A 21374-nucleotide genomic window follows, 5' to 3' on the forward strand; every position below is an offset into this window, starting at 1 on the left:
TTGATAAGGATATAGATATCGGATTGCAACGAAATAGGTCAAATGGGTAATTAGTGCGTATCACGGATCGGGTAGCTTCGTTAAGCTAGTTAGGCGCTTATAGTTTGTTCTCTTTCCCCCTTCAGGGACACTCAGAAGACTCGGCCCCAAAGTCAAGCGCCGGATCTAGTTTGGAAGGATGGCCATATATGATGATATACTTGGAATTTGTTCCAAAAAGACATTCAATTCCGTTGCTAGCCCGTTTCAATCCCATTCTACTTACAAAGCCAGTTCATCCTTTCGGCAAATTCGATCTTTCGCTTGAGCTCCCGGACCAGCAGCTTCAGATCGTTGTCGGTAATGTTGTCCAAATTGTCGCACAGCTGCTGGAACTGTTTCGGCGTGCAGAAGTTGTTCGTCAGCTCGGACAGCCGGCGGCGGAGGCGCCGATTCTGCTCCGTCTCAAACTCGCCACCGAGCGAACACCGGCGGGAGGACGGCGTCGAGTCCTGCCCTAGCACGGTTCGCCTGGTGCACGTGTCGCCCGGTTCCGCTTCATCGTTTGCATCCGCGTCAGAACCGCCCGTATCGTCGTTCTCGACCTCGTCGTCCGTAGTCGTATCACTGCCCGGGGCGACCGTTTCGGTCGGATCGTGACCGGGCGATGATCCGTCTGCTACCACTTCCTCCGCCTGAGCCTCCACCTCTTCCTCCTCCGCCACAACTGCAACGACCGTTAGCTGGCTGCAGCATTCGCTGCTCGTTTCCGCCGTCAGTGTGACCGTGTCCTCCTCGTCGTCAAGCGGCACGTCCCGGTCGAGGCTATGTCCCGGCTCAGGTGCGTCAGCGTGGATCGAGCGTAACGGTTGCGGTTGTGCCTGCTGTCGACCGTCGCCGGCGGGAACGGCACTGGTGTCGGATGGTGCTGACGTTGCTGCTGCTGCTGCTGCGTGTGCGAGATGATCCCGATCCTGGTCCGGGTCGGTGCCTTGGTTCATAGTACGATCCGGATCGGGATGCCGCTTCTGGTGCTGCTGATCTGGATGGTACGCCCTTGTGCACGCTTCCCCGCTCGATTGCTGCTGTCTCTTTTTGGTTCGTTTCGCCCGTGCCCGGCTCGCTCCGTCGCGTACCGCTTCACTGGCCGTCTGCTCGGTGTCGGCACACCCGCGCGAACTGCGTCGTCCACAGCTGTGATAGAAGGCAATTACCAGCTCCTCTAGCTGGTCTAGTTTACGCACGCTTTCCTCAACATTGCCAACATCCTCGACGCTGTTCCTTTGGTTGCTACTTTCGCCACTTTCATCATCCCGACGGTCGGCTGTCGGTGACACTTCAGATGCCTCTGCACATTCCTCTACAATCACACTGGGTGGCGTTACTTCATCGGCAATGATTACTACCGGTAGCTGCAGGCCTGTGTCTTCCTGCTCCTCCGTGCTGTTCGCAAGCTCCTCCTGCCCTTCCTGCTGATACTGCTGGTCGGGGGAGCCCGGCGGTACGGTTGGCGTACGGGCAAGCGTTTCCCTAAGCCGCAGCACGCTCGTCGGCGGATCGTCGAGCTTGAGTACGATGCGCCGGTGCAGATCCTTCAGCTCGGTCAAGTCCCACTTCTGCTCGAGGTTCCGGAGACGGTCGGCTATGTACCCAAGGTCGGCTAATAGCTTCACATCTACGGTTCCGTCCTTGTGGTACATTCGAGGGCTCGTTGCACGTCCGTTGCCACCAGCGGAATATATACGTTGGATGCGTGTATGCTTCTGCTTATCGTCCGGTCGCACCTTTGACTCCACGCCCTAAACGCCCTCGTGCAGCTAAGCGAACGTCTGCAGCAGTCATTAAAACGTGCGTAGCTTCACTGCGTACACTGAAGCACCGAAGGCGAAAGGAATGAATGATCGATCTGCGAATAAAATTGAAAGAAAAATAAAGGAAACCATTTAGCATTGAGCTCTCTTACTGTATTACTTCGTTTGAGTAAGTACGATACAAAGTAAGTCTATTATGTTGTAATAACTTTTGCGATTTCAGAGTATCTGGAAAGCGCCTGTAAGTCACTAATCATATCTCATTACAACACTGCGGTGTTGCCACCTTTGCTAAAAAGGATTACTTTCCCCCTCCCAGCATTTCGACATACCGGCTAAACTTTCGACACTTGGTCGACCCCTTTTCAGAAACTTCCCGCGGCAAAAGCAAGTAATCTCTGCAACCTGTTGCTTGCGTGATAATTACTTAGAAATTATATACGCCCGCTGCACCATTTCGTAGGCGTATACTTCCCTAGCAGCTTCCCTTCGAGTTAACTTTCGAATTCTGCATCTGATCCATCGTAGCCTTTTCACTCGCTAGATTGTAAACTTTCCATTAGCTAAGAGCACAACCTCCGTCACGGTTAACGGTTAGAGGTCACGTGTTTCAAAAGTGTCAAAAGTGGTTTAGTCATCTTTCAACGTCGTACGTACGGGGTCAGTGGTCGAGGGGACGAACCGTTCACTATTGATACAGGGCAGAAAGGCTCATCTTTCACACTGCGATGCTGTTTTGTGCGCCACTTTCTACGAAGTACATGCCACTGCTAGGGACGTGTCTTTTTTGTGCCACACATTTTCTGCGAGGGAAACAAAATCTATCAATTTGCTTTTACATTTTAACGTGAAGTTGATGAAAATAGAGCTCCACCAATATAAACTGTTACGTTCGGTGAGTCTTATCGACTCGAGCCCGCAGGAGTGTGACCTGTTTTGCCCCGATCCTAAAACCACTTTGCAAATGCTGTGAACCCGAGGACCGGTATGTTGGTGAAGTGTTTGTTGATGCTGCCGGAACCATTCCCGGAACAACGTGCCTGTTCCATTCCGATCACTGCGAGATGGAAATAGAATTATGCAACTAATTTTGGTTGAGTGCTTGAGTGGCACGGTTATTGTAGAACTCAGAGTAAACTTTTTTTTATGCTTCCGTTTTAGATAGCAGTGTTCGTGGACAGACAACAAAGGTTAACAGTAGTCGGAAAGCTTCCAAGTACGGATGTAACATAGAGTCATGATGTAACATAGGTTCATGATGTAACATAGATTTGTTTAAACCAAACACGTGCGCCTTAAAACTAGCCTTAGGGTTATCCCAATTTTCTGACATTTTTTTTATTTTTAGCAAGGACAATAACTCCTGCAAAAAAAAACACATATACCCCATGTTAGCCGTGCCGTGTAAAAAAAATCAAAGGCAAACAAATACAACATCAAATTATGCACGGATAGGATCTGTTTGGAATATGCCTTACAATAACATAACGACGACGTTCAACGACATTCCAAACATCAAGCTGGCCGGAAGCGTTTTGTGGCGTCCCATCCAATGATAGCATTCAGTAACTACCTCCCCGGAGAGCAGCAAAAGGCAGAAACAAACGAAGTGAAAACAAAACAGAGCACCACAAACCGTATGGAAAAGTTAGATAAACGAACACACCGCACCATCGATCCATCTTCAAGCGTGCACAGCGCGTATAAGGCTGCGTAGTAACAGGCAAAGGATTATTGAGGTAGCCGGGCCTGGTTTTGACAGTTGTCACGCAGGAAGCTGCACGCGCTTGTGTCCTTGCCAAGGGCTCGTGTGTACGCGGCCGAGTGGGGTGCGGACTTCTACATCCTGGAAATTCAAGTGTCCTCAGAAGTTTGATCTCCAACCTCCGATTGGCACCCGTTGCGGATGATGGCACGACACAATATGGATGCGGTTTGAGTTCTGGAAAAGCAGACCGCTGCTCCTCCTTTGCTGGTTGATTTTTTGACAGCTAAAAGTGTCAAAGTGGAGCTGACGGGAGGTCGACGATGTTAAAAAGGGTCAGAGATGTCTTCCGAGCGTAGCCTCCTCCCGCTGCGTTGAGTGGTTTTCGAGGGCGAAGGTCAGTCTACAAACACTCACACGGATTCGCACTCCGCAAATACACACACACACACTCACACTTCCACATCCACCACCTTTTTTGGAAAGCTTCCATTTCTTGCAACGATTGTAGGAAGGTGACGAATATTGGGAAACTTTTCCACAGCCCCTGTGATCTATAAAGTGACCTTCCCAGTATTACGGCATCGTTTGCGGTCTAAGAGAGATGAAATTGTTTCGCTTGTCATACCCGATGAAGAAATCATCATCAACTCTCCTGATGATGATTATGAAGTTTGTGTGTGTGGGTGTGTATGTTGAGGTGGAGAGGTAGTGCAACTGGTCCGGTCAAAGTTGACCGTCGTGCTATTGTTAACGATTTTATGAGCTTCACCGACTGCCCCAGCCCGACAGCCTGTCCATCGACGGTTGGGTCAAGTTCTTCATAAATAATCGAGTAATATTATACCACCATCATGGTCCCATGATGTGGACCTTTTCTTAACTTTTTTATCAATTTTCCCAACCAACACATTCTATATATATATAAACCGTACCGTTCGCTTTTTGGTTCTTCGTGTTGAAGATTTGATGCCTGAAATGATCAAAGTACCGTGACACAACACAACGCCATAGGTACGAAATGGAACCGGATGTGATTGACGGAACAAAAACCTGCCCGAGACCGATACGTTCGAGAATGTGTCGAGAAAATTAGATTAAAACTTTTACCTATCCATTGGCAATGGAAAATCGAAGAGCTAACTTTAATAACGATGCCTCCTAAGCACATACTCCTTTTCGTTTACTGAAAACCAGCGCTATCGTTTAAAGTACAACAGCGGAGTGTGGAGCTTTTCAGAGCACGGTCTCATGAAACGGGAAGCTAGAAACGATGTAAAAACGCGATCGGAAACCATTTCTCTGAAAGCCAATAAGGAGCCATTTTTTTTCAGACGAAAAAGGGGATATGTTGAGACAGGCCGCAATTTGATTGTGTGGTAGTTTAATTGGATTGTGATGGACCCTTCCCGTAGCGGCAGCGGAGGCGCACGTGCACCAGCACTGTCCCGGGTCGTCCTTTTTTACCGGATAAATTCGGCCGATCCCAAGTAAAAGGATCGTAAACTTAACCTTCACCTTAACATGGCGCTCTTATTTTGGTACCTCTTTTTAGAATGTTTCAATTTCGCAACCAGTTCCAAATAAAACCCTTTTCCGTTGTAGGCTTGGAGCGAGTTTCTAACAAGCAGGAAAAGGATGTTTTTATATGATGGAAGTTTTCATGCTTTAGTTTTGTCCACACTACAACATTACATATTTTGCTTTTAAAATATAGAATTCAATACAAGTTAATAGGAATTTCATTCAATAGTTTAATGTTTTAACATCTGCAAAGCGAATGAGCAATTGTGTTGTTTAAAAATCAATCTTTTTTTATTATTCAATCCCAGTATAACAACCAGACAGAAAATAATTGCCAATTTCTGAACGCATACAGCACCATCGAGTGTTTGTTCTTTCTTTTAAACGTCAAGGTCAGGCACAATTCCAAACATGTGCAAACCGGTGATTGGTATTGTATGTCCTGTTGTTGCAACATCGTGCATCGTCATCCAACCGAGGGCATCGGTCCAAACTACATGTCAACCAATTGCCATCGACCAAGTCAAAATAACCATTAGGGCTAATTAGTGCATCTCTCTACCCATTGCGAGCACAAATCCTTGGCTTTTACTGTATGTGTGTGTGTACATTGTAAGCGCCGAGTGCATATCCGTGAAAACCCGCGACGAGTTTGTTGCATTGTCGATCGATTTTGACCGATGATCTCGGTCGGTCCGGTTGAACCCAACCGAACTTAAGGGGTAATCGATTTTCAACATGAATGGATGAACAAATGTAACGAACGGCAGGCAGTTGTGTAATCTCTCCCGCCATAACAGCGTCAGTTCTAACGAGCCAATGCGATGCAAATTAATGGCAGTGCATCCATGCATTATCCACTGTACCTGTATGGAGGTGTTGTGCAATGGGAGTAATTGCATTTAATTGAAAATACAGCAACCGAATGAACATGTTTCATCGAACATTTCCATTTGCATTAAACAATTATCAGAACAGAACAGGAACAGGGCGTGTGCGAAAGAGTGAATATGGGAGAGAGAGATAAATAAAGAAAGAAAGAGAGAGAGAGTGAGGGAGGGAGAGAGAGAGAAAGAGAGAGAGAGAGATAGAGAGAGAGAGAGAGAGAGAGAGAGAAAGAGAGAGAGATAACTCAGCCTCATTATCACAGAGTAAATCCTATTCAGAGTTAATATACGTAAAATAAACAGACAGAAAACCAACACACTTCGGTGGAAAATAACTGAGATAGAATAGAATGAAACCTGCAAATTCGAGCATAATGGTAAACACAGATGCTTTTGGATCCTATTTTCCGGTTCAAAAGCTTGACAAGCCAGTTCGTGTGTAATCGGATTGTGCTGACGATGACTTTCCAATTTTACACCAATCGACGCAAACATTTGAATTGTTTGAACGTTTTAGCTTAATTATTGCAAGAATTGGTTTTATGCTACATGTTGTGTTTTAATAATATAACACTAATATTTCCAATATTACTTAATATATATACTGCTGTCATAACCAACCGTTTGCAGCGTTCTCTCGCATGAATAATGCTGTGAACAGGTGTCGCATAATGCATGCCAAATCTAACTGAATCTGTGTATTGCGAATTTTTCAATTTTGCCCAACGAGAGCATATTGCTTGCAACAATTCTTTGTTGTTTTTATAAAATTGAAAAAAAGTATAATTAGTATTAGCTCTTAGCTTAGGGCAAAGTATCAAACAACCCACACGAACGAAGGCTCTTGATGTCTCTTTGAACATACACTGTAATCAAATTCAATGCACTGGATTTTAAAGCTCTCGAAAAAAGGGTAACACACTGTAAAGTACTGTGCCGTTGGGAGGTTACATTCATGCAGGGTTATGCGCCACTCCACAACCACATACACATCATGATGACTGACGAAATGGAATTTCGAACTGCGGGTTTTTCATCCGACCGCGTTTCCCTCGAGGGTATAAAATGATAAACGCCAAATGGAGTAACGGTACCGCATATAAAAATGTATCGCAATGTATTTGCTGACTAGTAGTTTAAACAAAGATAAAATACAAGCTGCTGATACATGATCCCTTGCGAAACATAACTCGATCACAATTGAGGGCAGATATTAATGAACAGTGTGACGGCGTATCCATACTTCTTTTATTATGCTGTATGTGTACATTTCGTTAACAGTCCATGTGGAACACACTTCTACAGTACAATAAACTCATTGAAATATAAACTTCAATATAGTGGTATTTGTACTGTAATTATAAATATTTCATCAAACTGACAAACCAGTAGGGACCTGTGCTGTGTAACTTCAAACGATCCTACGAACGAATGTATGTGCAGTATTGTTCTGCACCGACATATTTCATAATTACAGTCCACCCGATCAAACCAAAACCTCAGCCGGAATGTGCTGGGTGGTGTACCAGCGAACGATTAATGAACTCCGCAACGAATGGCTCATGCATTCTTGCGTATGGAAGCAAGGGCTCGGTTCAATGCATTCTTTGTGATGGAATTTGCAGGCACGTTGAGCTGGTGCGAGTAGTGAATAGAACAGGTACGAGGGAATAGGTGCACAGAGCGTGACATGGGGAAATTCTAACGAAAATCAATCACACTAATGAAGTCCTAAGCCACAACACGCACACAACGTTTGCCATCCAGCACGACGATCCTGGCATTATTTTGATAATACTGCAGGTGTACGTTCCTTTTCACAGTATGGCTGTTGAATATTATGCCAAACTGTAAAAGTTTTCTAACATATTCGGTGTATTTTTATAAGCTATAGCTTAAGCAATTTTTAGAATAGCACTTACTTTGACTACACAAAATACACTGCTAAAATTTTACAACACTCTTGCGCATGCTGGACGCACATTTCCATTGTCCATAAATACCTTCACCGGGCCTGCAAGCGCACCAAGCACCATCCAGACGATGCGACTGTACACATATTGCTTGCAAAAACTATCCAAACCTTTTTAACAAAACAACGCAGAACACTTCGCAGATCACACATCCCACTCCCTACTCTCTTGCACTATTTATTTGTTCGCATTAATTTGCTTTCCCAACGCAATCATACACCGTCCGGAGCGCACCCGACAGTGGCTAAAGCAGAGCGATACACAACAAACGCACCCTTTCCTAAACGCACCACGCAAACGACTACAGCACCGTTCGCCCAGTCAGGATGGTAGCGATTCGATGGGATGTGTCCCATCCAGCTAATCCGCAAACCCACCCACTTGGACGACACCTGGTGGGATGCAATGCGAAAACATCGCCCCTCGACTCAGCCCGTCAGCAGCGCCAACGCGTTTGCAGAAGCGCTGCCAGTCTTCTGCGCCAAACCTTTACACCTCGTTAATAATGCGCGTAATATGTACGTGCAACAATTTATCGCCGCCGGTGGTCGACCGTCTAATTGTGATCGTAAAATCTTGCACCAGTAGTAAGCGGAGGTAGCTGGGGGATGTGTTTGTGTGAGAGAGGTTCCCAAATTTCATCACCACTTGATATGTCGCACACAACCACCACCCGGTTAAAGTATCCTTTCGGGAGTAGGGGAACCGAGTACCGGTGCTGGTGCTGGAGTTACCGAAAATCCGACACAATCCACTTCCCCCCACACGGTAAGCTTATCTCGTTCCTGTGCAAGCAACACAACTATGCACACCACCAGCGGTTGGAGGCAGTTCCGCCGAAGGCGGATGAGGTGGCGTTGTAAATGCAAAATGGACCAGCGATTTATGGACAATCGGTTAGCGCAATTAAGCGCGAACCCTATAACGTTTTGGCCGGTTTGAGTCGTCCTTGGGCCAGTGGACGCCGAAGGGCAGAGGAGTTTGTGTAACTGGACGAGCGAATATGAATAAAGTTCTCGAACAACGAGTGTACACACCCGTCCTTCCCGTCCTTGTCCGTCCTGTTTATCACGTGCCGGGTTGTCTCTTCAGTTCGGGTGTCTGGGTAATTGCCTTGCACTGGTCCAGCACGAAGAAACAACAACCGACGTGGCGTCGGTGGCGCTGTCCTTCTCCGCTTCCTGCCAGAGGCCGGGAGAACAGAGCGCACGGACGTCATAGGCCATTAATTGGATAAAGTAAATACGTTTCCAAACAGCAATAATACTAACGCCCGGTGATCAGCAATAATCAGAACTGCACCCGAATCCAATTCTGGCCGGTAACGGCCCACCATTAACGATCGGTTTCACCTGCCCAAATATAGAATTCGGTGCGGCGGGTGCGGGGGGCCGTTTGGCGGACGCGCCTGTCAAACATTGACGCACCACTTACTTGAGGGAGGGGGCGACAGTTGAGCATGGTTTTGCTATTCCGCCAAATGCGTATTATTTAGTGGCGTATTCGTAGACCAATATCGACTCTTACTGTTTGCCCGAATTGTGCTACTTCTTTTATGTTCTGACAAGGTTGTAGCGTGATTTTAATAGTCAACCGTTAGCAAGATAGTGTTGTTGGAAGTGCTATAAACAGAGCAGTTTGTAGGTTAAAGTTAAAACGCTTAATCAAAATCGATTGTAAAGAGATTCGAACAAGTCCTAAATTGCTTACAATAGTGTCTAAAGACATACAACCATAGCATTTTACCGTCACAGCATTTTAAACATAACCGATACCCCCCATGATATAGCCTACAGCTATCGGTAATTAGTAATAGGTATAATTTCGTGCATTGTCATTTGCACACATCAAAATGGGCAAACATAAACGGTGCAATGTCACACTAATGCTCGATACAATCTAAACGGTAACGATCCGATCTGACCAATCGGTAATACAACCTTCCAATTATGTTAAGATTTTTTGTTGGTATTTTCCTCTTTCCTCTACCGCAAGTAAACAAAATGTCCAGCAAAAACACACACACACACACACCTACAGTGTCGTATCTGCGCCGTAACTGCTCGCCATTTTCCAATTTGGCCAAAATGTCATTAAGCGTGGTGAAATGGATTCGGGCAAATGTGTCTCCGATGGGTTACGGGTGTGAAGGTGAAGCCGGGTTTGCCGAACCCCATTACGGAAACGATAAATGTTTATTTGCAACTGGTCTAACGCCTCGCAAGTCGAAGGTGTCACTCAACCCAACCACCGCCACGGTCACGATCCGCCCGCCACTGGATGCGGTGCGCCAACTTCCTCTCCAACCGGTCGATTACTGTTCAGGTCATCCGCGATCGGTTCGCACCGTGACACAGCGCGACGGTGCGAAAACTGTAAACTATAATTGTCCACTCAATTATTAATTGCTCGTCCAGCACGGGCTGTACACATGGCTTCTCGCACTGTCCCCAGTACCTTGCGCAAGATGTGTATTGTAGGTGTCAGCCGTTTGCACGACACAAACTGTACACTAGTGCTAGTACATTGTTCGGTTCCGCGCACGTTCGATGGCGTATAGTTTGTTGCGTAACGATTTGTGGCACACGTTTGGTGCACAATAGCCGATGACATTTTCGTTTGGATTGCTATATACTTTGTAAGGTGCAATTGCAGGACATTTGTTCAAGCAGACTTTATTAACAGATGAATATCGTTTCAATCGAATGGCTTGTGTCATCACTTCTAATCTAATATATTTCAATAGTTTGAAACCTTAGTATGAAGCTGTTTAGATCGCCATAAAAAAAGATACAGTAACTTAAAAATGGTGATCAAATAATCATTCGTATGTAACTGCAAAGGCTGCAAAGAAGAACAAGAGCACAGTTGCAAAACGAAAGTTTCATTTCTTAACTTCAATGCTCCTTCATCGTCTACTTTACAGCAGAAATAAATATCTCTTTACACCTGCCACTTTTCAACTGCCATGTCACCACGTCTCATGGAACCAGCTGTTTAAATAACGGCCCTTTTCACACAAGAATGACATTAAAGTCAGCATGCAAACGAATCCTGACTTTCGAGCTTTTTCCAGCGCATCAGAGGGACCGAACCGATCCGGGATCAAAAGATGGGAATCGGATGGTGTGTTTCTACCATTTCCGGCTTCCCGTAACATTGTCGATTGTTCAGCAGAGCGAAAGTAAGCACCAGAAAGGTGCTAAATGGTTCCATTTCTCATCTCACCAACGGTCGTCCTGTGCCCGGGGACAACACTCCGGTGGCAGTCGTACCCGGAGGGTTTCGTGCTGCATGATTGTTGGTTCTATTTAAAAACATGCGCAAAAAAAAAATACGATAACTGTACCCGAAACCAGAGGATAGACACTTCGCCAAAGGAACAAAAGCGTTCGCTCAAAATATTCAAAACCATCATCCTCGATCACATCGTATCCGATTCCGGCTTTGCCGGCAGGTCCCATTCCCGTCCATATGGACGACAGACACCGAGTGTGTGTGTGTATCTTTGCTTAATCCAACATTTGTTTAGGGTTTGCCTGGGTGCACGTTAGCAGGTGGGGGCGTGGGATATGGTTTGCTTAAAGCGAAATCAACCCAAATCAACGGGTCTGTCTGTCAGCTAAATCCTTTCCTAGTGTTGTTCCAGTTTGAGCGGGTGTGCTTCTTTGTATCTTCTCAGTTCCTCAAAAAAAACGGATGTATCTAGTAGTAGAGGTTATCTCCATCGTCTGGCACCCTTTCCTCATTGATAGTCGTAGCTTCCTGTCGGTTTCATGGCACCGGTGCAAGCGAGAAGCGTTTGGTTGAGTCCAGCTGCCAAAATGCTTTAAAACGATGGATGGATTAATGTAACGTTCCAATTCCGAAGTCATGGTAAACATGGCTGGAGACAGGCTGAAGCGAGGGTTGAACACGGTACGCTTCATCGTTCACCGGATTTGACTACGAAGGATCGTGCCGAAATTGGAGCTTTGCTTATGATTAAAGGAAAGGGCGTTGCGATGATGGCTGTACACAGCTGTTTGATTTTAATGTACCAGCGTGCTTGGAACGGCTTTAATGATGGAGCAAATCAATCTTAAACCTATTTGAGTGTTATCCATTTGAGGAAATACATTTGAATAATTAAAAATAAAACAACAGATTCTTTAAAAACCCTAAAAGAGAAATTTGTCAAAAATAACAAACACCATTTCTGCGAACTCTGCGCATTCCTGATGCGTATCGTAACAGGTTGACGAATTTCGCATTTTTTATATCATACGCTCTAGGATTTATATCAAAAGGAAAAAGAAATCAGCGCTGCTTATCAGACGCATAAAAAAAAACATCGTACCATCCCAGATCGAAAGGCCCAGATCGCACAACAGTGCGCCATGGAACGCCAACGGAATATTTTACCCCGTAACCAAGCAAACAAGCAGCTTACAGGCATGTTTTTCATGCGATTTTTTAGTACGTTTTTGCACATATATTCACCAACCGATGCTTTGACAGCGAATGTTGCGCATCGAATGCTCGCAACATATTATCGCCGCTATCAGTCAAGGATTACGGATTTAGCATAGGATAATCGAACGTACGGAGGTACCACGCACTGCAACGGTGCTTTTAACCGGTTGAAATGGTTTTTATGTTCCGTCGCCGGTCTACGCTCTACCTGTTCACCTGTTGTTATCTCGCAACCCATTCAGCAGCATCGTCAAACAACGACGAGATTTTACAGCAAAAGAAGCATAAAAAAAGCAAAAACAATGCTTCAGCTTCAGCATCGCACAACGTCTAACAAGTAACAGCTGGGACGCAGTGAAAACGAGTTGATGTGAGTGCCAATTTTACAACTGCAGTTGGGCGGTTGAAGAGTCTGGTGGTGGAACAATCTTACGCTGCCCTACCTGTACAACCTCTGCTTTCTGCTTTCTGCCTTTACCATTCCCCTCGACGGGAACATTGAACATTGAATCCAGAACGCTCTGGCGACTCATCAGGTTCAGGTTTCATTTTTTACGGTTTGTAGCAATCATGAGATGAATATTGATCACCCGGCTAGATCATCCTTTCGTGAGCAACCATTCTCCTGTTTTTCTTCACATTACAATTGAAGGAAAAGAGTTCAACAAAAAAAACCCACCTTCCACATGATTTGTTCTGGTGGCTTTTCCCGCTTTGCGCAGAGTGAGCGGAGAGCTGTGCCCGATGTCTTGTTCTACTTTATTTATTTCACTGCTCATCTTTATGCATGGGCTTCGTCATCGGGCTGACCCCTGCCCCCCTGCCCAGGAAGGTGGTATCGAAACAGTTACCTCATTCACGTACGCCCCTTCCAAGTGTACACGCGGAGCAGAATGGGAATGGGAGGAGCTCGCGTAACGACTGGGAGTCATGAATATTAACACATCTCGTAATAATGCGGGTCCAGAATGGTGCCTTTTCCGAGCAATGGCTGGCACGGATTGCATACTGCCTGGGAGATGATGATGATGATGGATTCATTTGCCATTCCGTACAGTTCGATATTGCTACCAGGAAAGATGCATGGCATTACTTCTTTGCTAACGCTTTAGCAATTCACTTTGTATATAGATAACTGGTTTAGTTATGTTAAGGCAAAGCCGACGGACTATTTCATGATATTTTGAAAGCAGTAAGAAGGCTCTACCTGTCAGCGCAAAAATAATTTAAATTAATTACCCATATGCTCACTCCGCTCTATTACTTACGTTCATACCGAGCAATGCAAAATTGTGTGATCAATCTTTGTTGCAGTTCCTGGAACAAGGTTAGTTCGGTCAAACATACCGTACGGTTATGTACGGTTTCTCAGAAGCATACAATAGCCGGCATCGCGAATAAATGAACACATTTTAACAGTCGTTTAAAGTTCATTTTGGTTTAACCGAGATCATTTGTTGTTCATTCCTGTTAAAATAAACGATCGTCAAAACAGTTAACGACTGCTCGATATCGCATATAGGCAAACACGGGGAAAAAATTCGAGCAGTATAATTAAACGACTGTTAATTTGTATCGCATACGCTCTTGACAGTCGTTTGTTTAACGGTGGCATAGGGCCAGTCGTTAAAATTAACAAATGAACTCAATGCGTTCGCGATGCCGAATTCTAGCAATTTTTAACGACTCTGGTTAATTTTTAACGACTGTTAATTTTAAACCAATTCTTTCGCGATACCAGCTAATGTACGAAGTGTTTCAGGTTTGCAGGAAAGTTTATTCGACCGAGACCAAAATGCACAGTGTGTGCAGTGCTATCAACGTTGGTTCCAAAAGTAGTTAAATTAGGTTTAGGAGAAAAATTAGCGTGAAAAAATTGTTCCATTGAGTGGATTTTCATTCGCATGATAAAAGCATGGCTTTACGTTAATTATTGAATGTTGTAGCATGTGAGCATTACTAAAATTATGATTTATGATTATGATGATTTATCATTATTTTTAAAGAAGAAAATATAAAATAAAACATATTTCAAAATTATTATTCCCTAAAAACAACTTGTTGGCGTTTATGTTAACTTGTTATATTGCTCTAATCCATACGTATGCTTTGATCTTCTTTTGTACATGCTGATCGATTCCTGTTCGTAGCGACCGTTCTAAACCGCAAACAAGCAGACTATTGCTGTCATGGACCATATGAGCCAAAGTCTTTTATCTGACATGGCAAACCATTGTGTTGAGAATGCTATTGAATTCAGCCCAATGATACTGGATGAAGATGATTGTCCTAGCAATGCCAGACTCCGGACAAAAGCTTCGATTTTGCAAAACTATCTTCCTCGCTTTTGTTCTAAACGACATGATTCCGGATGCTGCATTACCAATGAAACAGGGACCATCGCTTTGCTTTAGTTTCCAGGACCCTGGGCCGGTTTAGTTTTACCGAATATATCGATTCAATTTACCAATACCAAACCCACTGCTTTTACACTGGCAGGCACACACGCTTGAAATACGCATCAACTCACTCAGTTCATTGTTAAAGCCGTTTTCCTTTGCCTCCGGGGTTCCCCACTCCGGCCAAATCCGGCACATCGGAAACCGGGTGGTTTCATTGTTTGCGACACAAAACAACCCCACATTCTCTGCTGTGTTTCAATGGCAGTGAAGAAAGTTGCCGTCTTTAGAAAACCACTCATCGTATCACACGTTCGCAGCACAAGAGTTTCCGATCTTCTTGCGTGTGTGTGTGTATGCATTTCAAAACATTAAAAAATGGTTTCAAATAGAAAGCCCACCTTCCATCACGCTGCCTCAATATCGCAAAAGTTTCTTACATTGAACGTGGCGACAGAAACACCAATGACGTGGGCGGCTTAAGCTAAGACTGTACCCCAACCATACAATCCCATACGGCCGCAATGGTTGAGAGCGTTCGCTTTGACAAATGAATGTTGAGCCGCCGGTACGGAAAAGCGACAAATACTGACGATGGATGGGAGCTAGAAATGATTCAACACATCACAGAACCACAGCCAAGGGCATCAATGCACGGGCGTGTTGCTGCTGTTGTGCTAGGGTTCAGTGAAACTCGTCCTCTGGTTAGATGCCCTCGCTGTTTTACAAACTTCCTTTCAACTAAGTTCAACTGAAACTCTACCCAGCGCCCCCAGTTTGCATAGAAATGATATGAAGCAAAAATGCTAGGAAACAGAAATCTCCTACAGGTGGCTGCTAGATAACGATGTCTAGGGAAGTGTGGACGGCCTACATACGCGCCCTCTTATTCTTCGTTAGTGCCTCTCTCTCCCTTCTCAAACCCTCCAGTGATGAGTACCTTTCACAAGTGCAAAAATACATCCAACCGTGCTGATGGTTTCTATTCCGTCATTTGTGAACCATTTCCACCCACAAACAAATGAAACGGACCTTAGCAGCTTACCAGGGTACCACCAAGTAACGCCAAGAAGTCAAACGTAAAGCTTTGCAGGAGTTTATTTATCTTGTGCTGGCATATGCGAGCAGTTATAGCAGGGTAGATCAATGTGGAAAGTTTAATGTTTTTGTTTTTTTTTAAATCCCACTCCATACGAGGCGATTCATAAAGGAAAAGAGGATTATTTAAATAAACACAGAACATTGTATGTTCATTGTATGCATAAAACATACTGCACAAACCTTTGGATAATCGTTGGTTTAAAGTTAAAAGCATTCAAGTCGTTCAATAAAAACTTTTCCCCAACATACATCATGAAAAGTATTACCAGCAGTTTTTTAATCAGAAAATGTGTCCAGTCTCATAATAAAATCTCCCTTAACAACAAAACTATGTCAAACATCACATTTTACCACTAGCCACATACAACATTAACCCTTCATTAGTCATTAAAAACGATGTAAACTAAAAACTATTTTCCTGAAAAAGCAAAGGCATAAAACATTTGAGACATCAATCAACACACTGTTCTTAAACACTGTCTGCACTCTGAAAGCTTTCATACCTTTACAACATGGTTTGCACTCTGAAAGCTTTCTTACCGTTACAACATTTCTTTTTTGTTTTCCCTTGCTAGCGCTGCTTCGATTTGTTTTTCTTTGAACAAGAGAAATAAAAAAAAAACAAATACAATAAAATTCCTCTAAAGCTTCGCCCCACAATCCGCTTATAATGGGAGGATGCTTTGGAAGTCAACCTTACCACCCCCCCCCCCCTCCCATCGGAATTCTGTTCAATGGTGCAATGATGCGTGATTCTTTACAAAAAAATAAATGAAATAAATGGAGAAAGAAAGACTCCATTCCTCGCAGCGCTTTGCAGCGCAAGAAAGGAACGAATTAAGGTGGCAATTTGTCTTCGTTTTATTGCCACATACACACACACACATACACCAGTGTGCACGGCAATAGCATCGAAAGTTAGCGTGGCCTCCGGGTGGCTGTTTTCAATTTGCCCATTTTCTCCCCAAGACGCTTTCAAGGCAAGCGAAAATAATAAAATAATATAAAATGAAGCGGAAGCGCGAGTTCGTTCACTGTAAGCAGCGTCAAAAATTGCTCATCCGAGCAACAAAAGCGAAGACGATTTAATGCTGGTACAAGAAAAATCTTTTTTTGGTTCGGGCACCGTAGAAAAGATGATGGAGTTTTTTTTAGTTTTGTTCTCTCCCACAACCGTTCGGTCTAGTATGCAAAGCTGCGCAGCTTAAAAAAGATAAAAATGAAGATGCAAAAGCCGCGTCCCACAGCCCAAACGGGGATGAATTAAATCGATTAAAAGCTCATGCGGAAATAGACTCAATTGCTTTCAATCGTTGACTTTACACCGTACCTTTCTGGCTGATTGTCGTCCATCAAAGCGCGGTAACGTGCTAAAGGCCAAAACGAGTTGAGTCGTAATTGAGCGGACGCGGTTTTTGAAAGCACGATTCATTCGTTTGTGTGTATGTGTGCAAGCTTAAGGAAGAGAATTGCAGAGCAAAAAGTAGCTATGGATATTATTCGAACAAATGATTTGCTTGAGCGATGAATTATCTGGTAAGAGTGCTCTTTGTGGGTTTTGTAAGCTGGTAACACATAAAAAAAACTCTCTCTCTCTCTGAAAGGAGTCGGGATAAAACGATTTTATTCTACCTCACGGTGATACTGTGTGCTATTTTGCGTCTGCTCTCACGTTCACTTCACAAAAAAGCACAGAACGAAACGATTCCCAGCTATGAAAAGCACTCAAAACTAATTGACTTCCGGTGTTGTTTATACCTGTCTGCCCCTAAAATTAATCAACCTGTTCGCGTGAACGTGCACGGGCGCCTTCTCCCGTTCAATAAAAAAGCTTCTTCCGCAATTATGAGCGAGGTATGGTTGAGCCATTTGAATTTTAAGTCTCGTCCGCCTCCCTCCCACCAGCCTGGAAACACACACACACAGGATGGACAGTTTCGTGCTACAGAAGAGCCTCCTCCGTGCCACAAAAATAGCCTCGTTAAAGCATACTACTAAGATACTTTAAGCCACCGAGCCAAGCACGTACATCCTGTTTGCTGTTCGTGTGTGAGAGTGTTTGTGTCCGTCTGTCTGTGTGTGTGTGTGTGTTAGGGCTGGAAAATGGCTTTGAAAAGCATGACGGTAGCAGAGAACTTCTTGCGGCTCTCTAATGTGGCCGCCACCCCCCAGAAACAGCCGAGGGAAACAACCAAACGCTTCGACCGTAAGCTACGCGATTTACCACCACCATTTTTGCCACTTGCCGATGGAGTTGTACGAATCCTCTTCTGACAGTGATAACCGCGTGAAGCACTTCACTTCACCCCCTGGGAGGGGGGGAGGCGAGCTCCCGGAGGGATGGCAGTGTGCGGGACGTGTAGCTGCGGATGTAACGAAAAGCTTCCGGAGCCCGTTACCACCCTTTTTTCGTTGAGCCAGTGTGCCGGACGAGAAATAAATCATAATTTAATTGAAATTTAATCCTTCACGGTTTCCCTGCGCTCTGAGTTCGTTTGTTTGTAAAAAAAAAAACAGAAAGAAGCAGGTAAGCAGAATAATGGAATCAGGACACCTTCAAATGGCATACGACAGAAAATGTTATGCTATTGTTCCATAGACACGTCGCTGTATATGGGATCGAATCTCATTCTGTCTGGGACAGAGAAAACGAAACAATACGCAATGTTTTACTTTTTCTGAGCTTCCGAAAACATTTCAAATAATTCGAATATTAATTTCCCGCAAATGCTCTTTTCTGTACACGTTAATCGATTAATTTTAATTGCCTGCATGGTATAGAAGGTATACAACTTTTTACCTGTTTGTGCTGGTCTTAAACCACAACGTTCTCAAATTTCTCATCTCAGCTCATCAAACAATATTTGCGTGTCAAACAAACACGCGATACCTTTCGGCAAACATAAAAAGGAAAGGCAGCAAAGTTCAATCGTGACTCGTGTACATGCCATCAATTGACTTTACGACTGATTGGCGCGCTGAGTGCGTCTTCTTCTTGTGCCAGGTGCGAAGGTTGAAGGGTTTCCCACTCATTGAAAATCGATAAAACTCCAACCGAAAACCGGTTCAAATCTCAAGCTGGCAGCGGTATGCCCCCGATGCATACCTCCGCCACCTACTCGCGCGGCCTGCCAAGTGCTTAGTGACTTTGCTAACTGGGTGAGTGTTGTTAAAACACTTTTCGAGAATCAATTTCCGTGAAAGTTGGAAACAAATTTAGCTCACCTTGCGCAGTCCCGGGCTGTTCGAGGCAAAGTTGAACTCCCCGAACCAAGCGCAACCCTGTTACGTCAAAACCCCTTTTGCCTTGAGAAAACTGCCTCGAGTTTGTTTTTTTTTTGTAATGGGTGTTGTTTGTGATTTACAGGATTGCTGCTGGAAAGCGCTACCACTATTGTGTTCAACACAAGGCTCTGTCTATCGATCGTTCAATTAAACGCAAGCATGAATGTTGATTCAAGCAGTGCCAATGCGTTAAACAGTGCTTCGGATCGTTTTCCATCCATCAGTTACTTCTAGAAAACTGAGAAAATTGAGTTTTATAATTTAATGCATTCCACAAACTGAACAGATACATACATGACGATATAGTAAATGAAGTTTTTTTTTCCTAGAAACAGGGTAAGCTGCCATTCAACACAGATTCAACATAATAAAAAGGCATGCAGCAGTCATTAAATAGCTAATCAACACCATTTACAAGAAAATCCAAAAATAACATTAGTCCTGGGGTTCGGAAGTTAATCCGAAACCGATTCACAACACATCCTCATGTACACACAAACACAAAAACACAGCACCAGTTCGGCAGCTAGAGGCAGCGCAGGAAAAATGTGCACAAATTACCGCTAGTCATGTCATTAAGCCAGCTCACAATCACTACCTAAAGCGAAACGAAACATCGACACATCCTCCTTCGTTGCTCACGATGGGGGTGTAGTATTCGGGATTTAGCTGTCCACGCTCATGCTCTCCCTTGGGGTGTGCCTGCTTGCTATCCCCTTCTGCGTTCTTTGACTGTCGATTCCAATGACGTCAGTAAGTGTGTGTGTTTGTGTGTAGTATTATTGAGAAAACAATAATAGGAAACAAAACCTCCCTTCAAACGCCCTTGTAATTTGGGAGATCTATACAAGCTACGAACCTTCTGTAATCAGTAGCAAACGCTAAATCAGTAAGAAATGTATAAAAAAATATAACGCAACGCAAAAAAAAGGAAATGGAATGCTCACGGAGAATCCGTCCCACTCCATCAGAAGCCTGTTATGGACGCCCCTTTATGATGGGCAGTTTAGGAATTTATCGCGCTATTTTCGTGCCTAACATTTTTCATTGTTTATGCAACCTTCGATTCTTTCCATTTTTTGAATGGAAACTTGAATGGCACTTGAAAATGTAATAAAAAAAAGACTTGTAAAGGTATCGATACTTTGGTAAGTACACAAAAAAATCAGTTTTAGACGCGTCTCAAGCATTCGTAGAACGTCATAATATGGTGTGGAAAAGGGACTAGCCTATGTGTTAATTGTTTTTGGCCAGCGACGTTATTTAAGTAGACACAAAAACACAGATCATCATTTACTGCTTTTTATCTAATTTACATGAACTTTGTATTATTTACTTACTTTTTTGTTACTGTGCAATCAATTTAAATCCGTTGCGAAGCATCGTAATTTAGTTTTCATTTCTCTGCAAGTAGAAAAGGAATATTGTTGACCGTTAGAACAGATTATCAAACCTCAGCAAAGGCTCACATTGATAGCATTTAGATCACATAAAATATTACCAGCATTCAGTGAGCAAAACAACAAAACAGTAAAATACGAGTTTGATCATAATTTATTCGAAGCAACACAACACAGCAACGAACGAACAAGTAATCAACCTTCCCACGCGTCACATAAATACTTAAAGGGCCACTACTAATTGATTGGCACGTGAATGACACTGGCGATTAAATGTCACTCCCCTCGCACACAAGAATCAATTAATTTTCTTATCGTTGGTCAGCCAACATCTGTGGCTGTGAAAGAAATTCCGGCTCTATCGACATTTCTTTATCCATCAGCTACTAGGAGTCTCCATTTGTTCAGAAACACCATGCGTCTCCATCGAGTGCGCATTTGTTTACGCCAATACAACGAACAACGGGCATCACATTCATTTGGCGTTTGGCCTCAAAAGAAACCCAATTTAAAGGTAATTCAGTCTTGGTAGATTGTAAATCTTACATGGTTACTGTAATGTGGGAATGTATAGCATCATCAAATAACGTGTTTCAAGTTTGCATGAAAAGTAAGCAAGTGGCCATCATACCAAGAAGAAGGGTTGATAAAAACCTGCACAAAAACCTGACGAACTGAAGGGCGAAGTAAACCTTTATTAAATCATCCTTTACAATTTCCCACGAAAAGCGCCTGAACGCTGCCCATCAGAAAGTGAACCTGTGTGTGTGTTTTTTATGTTGCGTTTTTGCTCACTAAACATCCTTAGCATGAATTTGCAATGAAACTGGGTTTTAGAAAAAGCAATACCGCAGC

The 21374-nt window shown here is 43.9% G+C and overlaps 1 protein-coding gene across 12 annotated transcripts in view; it reads right to left on the reverse strand.

Annotated features, from left to right (window-relative positions):
* LOC120898356 (high affinity cGMP-specific 3',5'-cyclic phosphodiesterase 9A) overlaps nt 1-21374 on the reverse strand; it is a 118220-nt gene that overhangs the window by 16965 nt on the left and 79881 nt on the right. For 11 of the 12 annotated variants that reach the window (XM_040304111.1, XM_040304112.1, XM_040304117.1 and 8 more), the window contains 2 exons: nt 20460-20523; nt 266-1885 (listed from right to left, as the gene is read on the reverse strand). In XM_040304111.1, coding sequence (XP_040160045.1) covers nt 266-1679 — 1414 coding nt within the window. In that variant the 5' untranslated portion in view covers nt 1680-1885; nt 20460-20523. Of the gene's footprint in view, nt 1-265; nt 1886-7828; nt 8188-20459; nt 20524-21374 lie in introns of those variants that run through there. The other variant, XM_040304119.1, reaches the window with a different exon arrangement.

Source organism: Anopheles arabiensis, chromosome 2, assembly GCF_016920715.1.
Source record: "Anopheles arabiensis isolate DONGOLA chromosome 2, AaraD3, whole genome shotgun sequence".
NCBI lineage: Eukaryota > Metazoa > Arthropoda > Insecta > Diptera > Culicidae > Anopheles > Anopheles arabiensis.